At 37.3% G+C, this 12775-nt stretch overlaps 1 protein-coding gene across 1 annotated transcript; it reads left to right on the forward strand.

Moving 5' to 3' along the window:
- Window positions 1-248: 248 nt before the first annotated feature.
- On the forward strand, window positions 249-11403 carry LOC136858194 (NPC intracellular cholesterol transporter 2). The gene is made up of 4 exons (XM_068225444.1): window positions 249-400; window positions 2398-2505; window positions 7234-7412; window positions 11232-11403. Exons 1-4 carry the CDS (start codon window positions 337-339, stop codon window positions 11316-11318), a joined length of 438 nt encoding a protein of 145 aa, XP_068081545.1. The 5' UTR covers window positions 249-336; the 3' UTR covers window positions 11319-11403.
- The last annotated feature ends 1372 nt before the right edge of the window (window positions 11404-12775 follow it).

A 12775-nucleotide genomic window follows, 5' to 3' on the forward strand; every position in this document is an offset into this window, starting at 1 on the left:
CTCATGTCATTTGGACAGCAATTTTATTTGCTTGTTTTATAAATTAATCTAAGAGCATTCACCAAATATTAATAATTGGCATGACCATTAGCTATGCAACAATCAGTTTCTCATTGTTTGAAACAAAAGTAGGATTCCTAAAGTTTAAATTTTGTAAGCTGTTAGGAGTGGTGTTACAACATTGTCTCTAGGCACTTGAGATAACAGGTATCATCAGGCACTCAAGAAAGACCACGTGTGCAGCAGACGCCCAGTCGTGAATCGTATATATACCTTCACTATCAGTCATCTTCGCGCAGTCAATAGCAGTCGACTACAGCTCCATAACATCTCACCATGTTCCGTCTTCTAGCAGTCACTCTTCTGGTAGCAGCCGCCAGCGCTACCTCATTCGACAAGTGTGAGTAGAACATGAAAGGGACATCATAATGGATGTATGTTAATAGGTCTACTCCATGCATTTACACACGTTACTTGTGCCTAATGTTAATCTGTAAGTTTGAAAGAAGCCTGGATAAAAAATGAGCAATACGTTATGATAAAAATCGAAATCTTTCATTATACCGTCCTAAATATGTACTGAAGCAATTTTAACTTGATTATTTACGAGAATTTCAAGCTATGCCCTAAGAATTAAATCAGTGGGCTTCGATTCCAACTTCAGAATGGAACACTTTATTCACTGTCTATTAAGCTGTCGTAAACACATACTCCTCTGTAAGATATAATTAGGAATCTAATGCATGTTCATAACTGAATCAATGTTATAAGACATACCAATCAAGAAAAAAATTATTTACACTTGTTTACGGAAGTACGAGGGACAACGTGATAATCAACTTTGAAGTGATCAATTGTGCATTCATAAGGTCTGTTTATTGCGATATGTGAAGTACTGTATTATGTGATATTTTCACTTAAGAATCAAATTTGTCGAAGTAATAAAATATAGGAAACCGATACTCGAGCATCAAGATAGTTCCTTAAGGGTTTCGGTTTAATCTCCAACGTATAAAAGTGGTGGTTGTGATTATTGTACAACTAAGTAACCATCCTCCCAACGTACAAAGGCGAGTTGCCTAACTTGTGGCAATGGCTGCATGGGCAATCATGATTTCAACACGTATGTTGTTGTTCAAGTTGAATTTGAGATAATATCACTTTATAGATAAAGCATTAATTTGACACAATTTGTCATCATTTCTTTTAAATGTTATCTTATTTATCTAAGCTCTTGTAGGTTATTTATCTCTTTGCGAGAGTTAAAAACAATTAATATTATTCCACCTTACGATGCACCTTCACGTCTTACCCTTCTTTTCCAGGGTTTAATTAAGACGTTAATTCTGTATTTTCCACGGAATTATATTTAAGGAGTCAAACTGAACTTATCACGCACGAACTATCCTGATAAAATATGTTAACGCACTGATGTATATAGTACAAAATTAGTGTTTAAATCCATAACGTTATCGACATTTTGTTTTCGTTGTAGATTATCGTAAGTACAATTGTTATAATGATAGATAACGAACGGAATTCTCGACGAATGTGAAGATTATTGTTGAACTAAATTTTTATCACCTTAAGTGAAGCCGTACTCCTAAAGCCACCATAATAGATTAAATATTCTTTACCTCTAAAGAACTATATCAATTCTTTTAGATATTACATTAGGTAGCCACTGCTTTAGTCTATGGATTAATATACCTTCCCTTCCGGTTGTTCTGGAGTAGCTACACGGTTCTACGAATAATATAAGTTTGCTTTGAGAGCCTGATACAAGGTGCACTCGCCAATGTGAACACACCTAAGAACATGCTGGTTTAATATCCCAAATAGGCACAATTATAAGTTGTTTTCAGTATTTACAATTCCAGACGAGTGATGGATGGGAATTCAAACGCATTTATCATAATCATAGCCTCCATTAATTACAATTGCACGCACCAAGAACAGGTACTGCAGTCACGCAGAATATATACCACACTCATAATATATTTTCAGGGGTACTGACCACGATCATTAAAGTTCCTCGCATGAATAATTGCAAAAAAATAGATAGAATTCAATATAGCACAGATTATTTTTAAAAAAAGTTAAGGTGAGTGGCACTTCATACTAATCTCTATTGCTCACCAGTGTAAGTCGTTGGCGAATTAGTTACGATCTACATGTTACCTGGGTTTTCTTCGTCTGGAGACAACTCGCACACAGCGTATATTTCGAATATGATAATTGTCACTATGGACTATTAAACAGAAATCTATCTCAGAGGACAGGATGAGTCATATTGATTTAAAGGCACATTTACAGATACTTACACGGCTTAAGCGTTTTATCGCCTTACAAACACTTTTTTCTAATTAAATTACAACTTAATGTCATTCATTACAGGCACATCAGGACCATCTCCTTTGGAAGTGCGAGTCAGCGGCTGTGACACTCAGCCCTGTGAATTCAAGCGCGGAAAGAACATTGTCGCTGAGGTAGACTTCGCCATTGGTAAGTATAAATCATTATAATTATAGTATTAACTCTTTATGAAACCTTTCATACGATAAGTGTTTAATTTTCTGCTTCTTCTGACATGCTTAATGCTAAATATTGGATAATGACTCGTGGTTATTTTCCCCATGTGGTACTGATATTGGATATGAGAGTATCTTTTTCTGGGTAAATAATGGAACATAACTGGGATTACGAAAGTATCTGGTATCTAAATATTTCAAGATTTTTCTGAAAAAATCTAGAGAATGTCGATAGTCACCATAGACACTATAAACTGCGTGGTATATGTGTTCTACGTTGGTTCTTAAACGCTCACATTGTTCTTATGGGCATTCACACTGAGAGAACCGTGGTATAACTATTATATGACGAATTCTGAAGGCTGTTCAGTGTAATAATTTTTTTTACGGTTTAATCTTCTCCGTAATAGAAAACTTTACACACTGTGAGACAGATTAGAAATTATAAACAACTCAATCGTTGTGTGCTATGTTCAACTGAATAACGTTTCTGATTCAAATATTGGACAACAGAATTCATTGGGATAAGAATTTTAATGATAATGAAATCACGATATTTGAGAGAGTGGAAAGAGTGGTAAATAAACCACCGATTCGTAGAGTGACATAACTCGATAAAATTCAAACCGAAATGGTCAAATAAAGCGGCAAAGTGTGGGTATAATTTATTTCATTGATACATTCCAATTAGACGAAAGGAGTAATTACAGTGTTCAATAAGAACTGTAATAGAAAACATTTCTTCAACAGTCGAGGTACATGCATTTCGTCGAGTGGAAAAAGAGGTAATATGTTTGAGGTTATTTTAAGGAAGCTGGTGAGACCAATGATGGAGGGGATTGTGATCATTGTTTTAAGAATAAGTGCAACTGGGCAGCCATCCTCTCTAAAAGGAATCCTAAATGAAAACAGAAGAGCACCCTTCTATAAATTAAAGGTATTGGCCAAAGAAAGGAAAAGACCACGAAGGACGCGAACATTAAAACTCCCTTGGCTTCATAAACCTTATACCATTGGGATCGGAGAACAAGAGTTGCCCAGGGGAGTCGGATAGGCAAGATAAAAGTGAACAGTCTGGCTGGTGGATATTAAGATGATCACAGGACATGTAGCTACTGTTAGGACCATGCTTTCATAGAAAATGATAATTAATCTTGTATATATGGAGAATACATATGGTGGAATTCCAGGAAAAAGTATATTTGGCACGCTGAGTTTATGTGAGATCAAGGATAGTTTTTCACAGCCAGTCAATAATATTGAAACTTAGGCTATAGTGATAACGGATGTTAGAAAGCTTGATTCAATGTAGTTACAGACATTAGACAAGACTGTAATATTTCACGTTATTTTTTTTCTTTCGTTTACATGAGACATTCACTGAAAGGAAGAGAGGCTGAGTTGGAATCAGTTGGTTAAAAGTATAGTATCAACCTTTGCAATCTGGTATAATTATGCCACTGAACTGGTCGTAATGGTATACCGCTTTTGAATTTCACAATCTAACACCAATAAAAACCCATATAAATACTGGGAGCATGATATGAAAAGTAGAATTCCTGTGGCATAACTGGTTCCATTAGCAAGAAAACTAAGAGGATTGATTTTTAAGAAGGGAATACGAAGCTAACATGTAGGCCGTTTCAAATAATTAAGGGGACTGTGTGTAAAGTATATTATTACCTCTCAAAACATTAATAATCACTACCATCTCCACACCATTCAAATACTTAGGATGTGAGTTCTCCAAGGATGGTAGTCATCATATTAGGAATTCACTCAGGGTGGTAGTATGGTAAATCAAGATACATGAAAGTTTCCTTCCAGCTAATATGTCTTATTTAAAAGCAAGATATAATAGGCACGAATGTAGGCTATTGAGAATTATTGCTGGCACTTACAGGCGGGAACAATGGTGTAATGGTGCTCACAATGAACAAATAAGGGCTGAGTTAGGAATGAACTTGATGGATGAAGCTGTACTTCTAAATCCACTTGGTTGATGGGCTCATATGACGTGACTTGAAAGGGGTAGTTTTTCTAGGACACCACGCGACTTAATCGTCTAGTAGGAGAATATTGAAATCGACCTTTGCAGGCAAGAAAATGAGACGAAGACGTGGAAGGCGTTCATCATATTCCGTTTTAAATATTACTTCAGGGTAAGAAGCGTAAAGACAGATGAGACCACAGTAATAGTTGAAGACGCTTAGTTAACTCATGGAGGATTGCAGATTGAACACCGAAGGTATAAAAGTCTGTAATGTTGATAGATAAACGAAGACTAGACATCAGACAGTCGATTTTTACCAAGATGTAATATAAATTCATGCTCCTTCCCTAGGTGCCACAGCTCTTTTCACCCATACCTCCAATGCAGATGAGCTGTATAGAACCTTTTCAACCATCAACCAGCCCTCCTATCAACTTTAAATTATATAAACAGATCAACTCTTCACCAATATGTGCAATTGTTAAGACATTGTAACTATATTTATTGACATAAATGAACAACATCTACTACTGCATGGTAAGGCATTGGCTAATAAAATTTCAAATGTCAGTCACAGAAATATTTAAATTAAGATACCGGTACGTCTTTCGGAGGATGTTATATCGATATAACCCATGAATGAATTTCGAAGTATACTCTATGGAAATATAAACACGTATGGCCATATTTTAAATGAACAATAAAGTCACTCAAAAAGTCAGTCCAGAATAATGAATTCATTGATTCTTCTCCTTATTCTACCGCTGTTCGTACACCTGTGGGATTGCGGATGTGAACTGTGGCGGTCATGTGTATTTGGTCCTGTTTACGGCCGGATGCCCTTCCTAACGCCAACCTTATATGGGAGGATGTAATCACTTTTGCCTGTATGAATATGAAGAGGAATGTGTTAGGGAAAACAAAAACACCCAGTCCCCGAGTCAGAAGAATTAATAAAACAGGTTAAAATCCCCGACCCGGCCGGGAATCGAACCCGGGACCCTCTGAACCAAAGGCCTCAAAGATGACCATTCAGCCAATGAGTCGGATAATGAATGTATTGACTATGTTAGTGAAAAATATAAATGCATTAAAAATGGATTCATGAATTGTATATTTTACATTTCTGTAATAAAATTCAAAGAAACAATGCATTATTCAAAGAATAAAGAAAGGAGATTTTGAAAACGAACAGAATGTATAGGGATTTAGTTTGCTGACGAGACTGAGAATATTATTTGAAATAGTGATATTAATCCAAACACAGACAGATTTTATGTGAATAAGATGACTAACTTGAACGGCAACATTTTAACTCTATCACAATATCCCGGTAGCTTCGCTTCATTATCAGTTAAAAATCCACTTAGCTTCCTAAAATTTGATTTGATCTCTCTCTTATTAGTAAGGTTTGGGAAGAAACAAGTTCAAAATTCCACTTTGGTCATTCAGATTTAGGGGATCATAGTATTATTATTATTATTATTATTATTATTATTATTATTATTATTATTAAGTACAGAAAATTAAATTCATATTCACTGATGACACTAATTTAAGTGAGTGTATGGATAGTGTATTCAATACAAAGATGAATTAAGTTTCTTCAGGGGTTCAAGGATATAAAACTGTAAAATAATATAAATTTTAAGTGTGAATACCTTTCAAATTTAAATTAATTATATTGATAAACTTTCCTTAGACAAAATCATTTTCTGTGCTAATACGTATAAACGTTTTTTATTCTTCCTTTTCATGGTAATTCGTAACTCAAGCGACCAGTGTTTTTCTATACCGTCGTTGCGCCTTCAGAAATCGCTGTGTGAAATAATATTTCACCTTAGAACTTTGGCCGTTAAGGTTCAATATTGTGCGAATATTTCCAAGAAATTATCCCTCTTCATAGTACAGTATATGTCCTGTGAGTCAGTATTTCTCCAAAACTGTTATCATATAGCGGTTTTCGCAGGCGCAACAACGATACAAATATTGACTGTAAAATAAATGGATGCTGGTGTTTAATTCAAAAGAAAGATTTCCAAATAAAGATTTAAAATGAAACAGAACGGTATACTTATCCAAAACTGAATTTCCTTCATTGATAGAGAAATACTTTTGTCCGACTCGTTGGCTGAATGGTCAGCGTACTGGCCTTCGGTTCAGAGGGTCCCGGGTTCGATTCCCGGCTGGGTCGGGGATTTTAATCGCTTCTGATTAATTCTTCTGGCTCGGGGACTGGGTGTATATGTCCGTCCCAACACTCTCCTCATCATATTCAGACAACATACTACACTACCAACCACCACAGAAACACGCAATAGTGCTTACATCCCCCCATAGAGGGTTGGCGTCAGGAAGGGCATCCGGCCGTAAAACAGGGCCAAATCCACATGTGCGACGCAGTTCGCACCCGCGACCCCACAGGCGTGGGAAAAGCGGCAGGAAAAGAAGAAGAAGAAGAAGAAGATAGAGAAATACTTTTAGGTCCACACTTATTAAATTATACCATGTGTGTGCGGGCAGCACTTTTTGATTCTATCGTTCGCTGCTGTTATATCAAAATTCATTAACTCCCTCCACTGAATTTTATGTACTCAGAACTTAAATAAGTGTGAGCAGTTTACTACCTGGAGAAGGTACATGAAATATTGATTGAAGAACGAGGGTTATTTGACCTCTGGTTACGTCTTAAAACCCTTTTCTTTTCAGACCATACTGTGAGCAAGTTGACTCCTCAAGTAAAGGCCACCGCTGCAGGTATCACCATCGACTATCCACTGCCCCAGCAGGATGGCTGCAAGAGCATCACCAACTCTGAGTGTCCTCTAGGTGCTGGTGAAGAAGTAACCTACCGCCTGGAGATGCCCATTCTGCAAGCTTATCCCTTGGTAAGACTAGAGCACTTTACAGCACATGGATCCGTGAGGACCCATAATATTTCACCTTGTATTAATTTTCAATTCATGACCACCAATTTGTATTGGTCAATATGCACAAAATACCTGTGTTTTAGTCAATGACGTTATCCAGAGAGAGTGTTCAAGGAATGATGGTCGTGTTTGTTGTCTTAAGAAGTGCAACTGTGCAACCATCCTCTCTTAATACTAATCAGAAAAGAAAGTGAAAGAATGAAGTTCTCGGAATTAAGGGGGCAAGGGACAGAGAACCAAAATGGAGGTCACCGTAGGCTCGGAAGGATGTAGTAAAAGAGGTCAAATGGTAAAGATGTAAGTGGAAACAATGCCAGACTCAGTTAGGGACTCTCTGATCACCAACCGACGCTCCTTTGTTGAGAGACTCTCGAGGTTTCCCCATCAGTTACCTCTTACGATATGTGGGGAATACCGCGGATGTATTTTAACGCTCTTACTCGCAGTGGGTAATCCGACCACTGAATATCTTCAGAATGATATTACGTTCATTCTCAATGCTACTGGAGAACAATTTATGGTGGTACCTTACACGTACTACACGTACATTTCCGTTCCTATTTCCTCTCTCGAGCACTCCTTTGCCTAAAGGCATGTGATGTCGATTTGTAGCAGCGATTAGCGATACATATACACTTTTCCTTTGGCTAGGATTCAGTGTGAAATTTATGTATTGCCCATTCCAAAAACTATGCCATCTGTGAAATGAAAATACATAAGAGGGAGTAAAATTTAAACTGACCTATGAAAGCAACCTTCATTATAACATGTTAATTAGAACAACATAGACGCATTATTAATAATTACGGAAGAACATGTTTTGTCCAATCAAATGGACACCTTTAGATTCCTCAGAGCATTTTGTGTTGTTTATTTTGTTAGTAGCGTTCAACAGACTGGAAAAGTTTCCAGTGGCGGCTCGTTTGGGAGGCGCTAAGGCGCGCGCCCCCCACGGGGTTCCATTAAATTCGGGAATTTTAATCTTAAATGTTAACAAGGGAAATATTTTACTATAAGATTATTATCAAGGGCGCGAGTTGTACTGTGCTGCGGCGCGATGCGCTGCTGGCCCTACGCAGGAGGGCGCTCTCTCACAGCGGACCAAATACTCCCGAGTCTCGCTTGACTGGCCTTGAGGGAGCCAATCAGAGGCGCAGTAGAGATGTGCTGTTCTACGGAGATTCCGGCGCGTTTCTGCCGCGGCCCATCGTTGCAGCCAACCTACCCGAAACATTGGTGATCTGATTTCTATTTAACAGGGGTCAGTTTATGCCATTTCTCTCCTAAAACTAGGAACTATTTTACTGAGGCACTTACCTGAGTTAAATGTGCCGGTATACATTTAAAATTGTCTTGTAATTTTTAGGATTATTAACTAACGAAACGAGTAACGACTGTAACTACTGGCTCCTCGCACTTGACTCATGTTGGCCATACTCACTGGAGAGCGCGATGTTTAACTTTGTGTTGGTGAATGACCGTGATGTGACTGTGATAAGGTGAAATTAGGAGAAAGGTTGTGATTTATATGTAGGCGTAGTGTTATGTATGCACTTCGTACAGTATGATTACCGTCGAACATATTAAAGAACTAACGTTTTCTTCTCTTTCTACCGAGAAGAAAGTCGAACTGAAGGAGTGTTTTAGGCCGACACCAGACTTCTTGTTGAAAAAACCGGAGACAAAGAAAAATGAAAATAGGGCTTTCCAAAGACAAATTAGTTCTCCTGACGTATATAACAAGAACTCGCGGATATGTGGAAGTGATATCTCAGAAACCTTTTACTGCTTTCCTTGCCCGCTATTCTGCCGTTCTAGGAAAGGAGATAAATGGATCACCACAGGGGTGATATCAATAGTACCATGGACTTTGAAATGCTTGGTGAAGTCAATGTCGTGTCTTGTGTAAGTGATCACTACAATGAAACTATTCGTAAACATAACTCGATGGTGGACAAGAACAGGCAATTATTATTATTATTATTATTATTATTATTATTATTATTATTATTATTATTATTATTATTATTATTATTATTATTATTATGTATGTTCAGTCTTCAGGCCTAAGGCTGGTTGGATCCTCAACAGCTCTGCCATCAGCTGTCATAGATGGCCTAGGCATCACTGAAGAGGCATACTAGGGAAATGAGGAGTGAGGTAGTTTCCCGTTGCTTTCCTCACTGAGCCAGAAGTTGCTGTTACATATCAGTCTGCGAAGCCCACTGAAATGCACGCACCAACCGACCCTATGAGCAACATTTTCACACCATTCATAGCAGGGACTGGCTGCAGAAGGAATGGAATTACTAGCATCGCTCATACCTCAGTCACTTTCATATTGTCAAAGCCAAGGATAAGACAGAGACAGATCAATGAAAGTAACAAAATTGCTCTAGCCCATACCAGAAGACATAGTGCACTGTAAACACTAGGTCCTGCCAGTAAAGGCATATAATAATAATAATAATAATTATTATTATAATTATAATAATAATAAAAACAATTGCGTATGCATTGCACCGTATAGTGTTCGAATTGTGTATCTTGATAACATGTTTTGAAGAACTTGAGATATTTGTGGAATTATGAAACTACGGTGCGCCCCCCACTGCTGATATCCACGAGCCGCCACTGAAAGTTTCATATTCTTACATTAGAAAATCGACGACGACGACAAGCATGGCTTTTATCCGAATACATTACTGAACATTTCAAGTCAAAGTGACCTCCATAGAGGTCATCAAGACCTTGGAAGAGTGGGAAGTAAAGGTTTCCACTATCCGTAAACTGGGAGCTAATTGGAATATAGTGGTTATATTCATGCTCGAATATCTTCATCTCCAGGGATAAACCAGGCACTCATTTGTTGTGCAGGCAAACTGAACACCAAGGATATGTGCCCCTCCAGAAGTGGAAGTCTTTCTGACTATGTACGTCCTTTCTGCCTCGGCTAAGCAGTCCCCAATTGAACATTTTAATGTAGAATTTATTTGCATGTACATCTCCGGCAATATTCTTCTTCCTACCCCTTTTCCTACTTCATGTGGCTTGATACACCACGTCTTCAATCATGTGTGGAGGGAAGATACTCCTCCAGGAATTTTTTCAAAAATAACTTTTCATTATTCTCTGGCATAAACGATAGAAACTGAATTTCATTAATATGCTATTCTAAGGTGATTGTTACTTTGAGCTACTTTTTAAACTTAGAATATTCGTCTCTGCCAGTAATTCTCACATAGTTTAACCAAAATTTTCTTACAGCACATTTTTAGCAACCCACATTATTCGCCCAGTCGGTATATCACACAGATGTTATATCGTCGCTCACCGGTAAAAGGTTGTATTCCACAAAGCTCTTCCTATCAATTATTCTCCTTAAGACTGGTCACGCCTCCCAGCCACGTATGGATATGCAGTCCATCAGAACAAATTTTGTTGTGTTCATTTTCCTATGCCCACATGTAAAGGAAAATGAACCTTACAGTACCGCACTGTAGGAATGTATGTTTGCATTACGTATTTAAGCACTCCTAGTGTACAATGCATGTAAGGTTCATTTTCGTTTAATCGTCGACATAGGAAAACGAACACAACGGAAATTGTTCTGATGGACTGCGTATCCATATGTGGCTGGGAGGCGTGACCAGTCTTAAGGAGAATAATTGATAGGAAGAGCTTTGTGGAATACAACCTTTTACCGGTCGAGCGACGATATGATTAGCAGTGTTTTAGGCCTATGTATAATATTAATATACTCTTTCTCTCTTCTAGATCAAAGTAGACATCCAGCTGACACTGGTCGACCAAGACAAGAAACCTGTGGAATGCTTCAGAATTACAGGCCAGGTTGTCAACTGAACTGTTGTAGCGTATCGACTGTTATACTTTCCACAGACACGAGTGTACCCAGCACTTGATAATAAACTGGAGTGATTTAACTATACTTATGAGTTTCATTATTTCTTTCACTGAATTACAATGAAGAGCAGTCACACAAAACTTCTTAACATCTTGTTTACCCTCTTATGAACCCTCCGTTCCCTTGTGCCTCTCCGTTGCCTACTTGATATACAAGCCTTGGAAATGCCAGCCAGCTGATGGGGTCATGGCGATTTTCAGAATAAGTCGAGGAAGTCACCTTTATGGGCTGTAACGCAACGGTAGTAAATGGGAAATAACTCAAATATACTGATATTCACAAGATAAGTCCAGAAAAAAGGTCATAAAGAACGGGAAGATTGACAAAAGTGAAACGTTTTAAATCACAAAATACTTATTACGTACCTGTTAGTCCATAATATTTTGAAGAATAGACCCACATCTAACGTTTATGTTTTCCTGTTCAGCGGTATTTTATAAAATTCATACGGATGCCATTTTTATAAGTGACATTCGATTCCTGATCATCTAATATACGTTTCAGGAATTTAGACACAATAGCTTCACACCATTTTTCTTGCTTTCAGCTTTAACACTTACAGACTTCAATGATTTAGGTCAATCAGACATTTTAGATTTTCTTAACCAGGTCTGCGTGTCATAAAAATATACTTTATGTACTTCTGGATGAATTCTAAAACAATTTTCAAAGACACAATAAATTCATTCCCAGGACAAGAAACGTTTTTCTCCTCGAACTTGTGCTTTAATTAAATACTTCAATGGACTGTCTGTGACTTGGGGAGAGAGTTTTTCCAAACAAGAGTCGCAATTCGCGTTTTCCCGAGCAATTATTACTAAATATCTGGAAAACATTGCTAAAAAAGACAGCTCTATGCTAACAGGGAAAGCTGAAACAAAATGTATAAATGTAAACTTAAAAGCTTTCCAGTCTGCCGAACACACATTCTCAATACAAATATTACACCATAACACGCCTGAAAAAACCCACATTATTAAACAAGGAATAAATACACACTATTAAACAATGAATGACACGTTTCGTTCTTAAAAGAACATCGTCAGATTCTATCAAGTCACATTCAGTATTTGGAAATAATAATAATAATAATAATAATAATAATAATAATAATAATAATAATAATAATAATAATAATAATAATAATAATAATAATAATAATAATTAGTGGACCCGTATTGCTCCGCAGCATTCTTTATAAATAGCTCAGATAACTCGTCTTGATATGCCTCTCGTAGTCACATAGTTTTGTCTACCCTTTTCTATAGTTTTATGAATATTTAATACCAGTACATAATAACTAATCCATTCGTAATCTAGTTTATAAAACTTATTTCCATACTCTGTGCTTCAGCCATTCGGTCGTAGTTGGATCTTAACATTTTCAAACGATCTT

Source organism: Anabrus simplex, chromosome 1, assembly GCF_040414725.1.
Source record: "Anabrus simplex isolate iqAnaSimp1 chromosome 1, ASM4041472v1, whole genome shotgun sequence".
NCBI classification, from domain to species: Eukaryota; Metazoa; Arthropoda; class Insecta; order Orthoptera; family Tettigoniidae; genus Anabrus; species Anabrus simplex.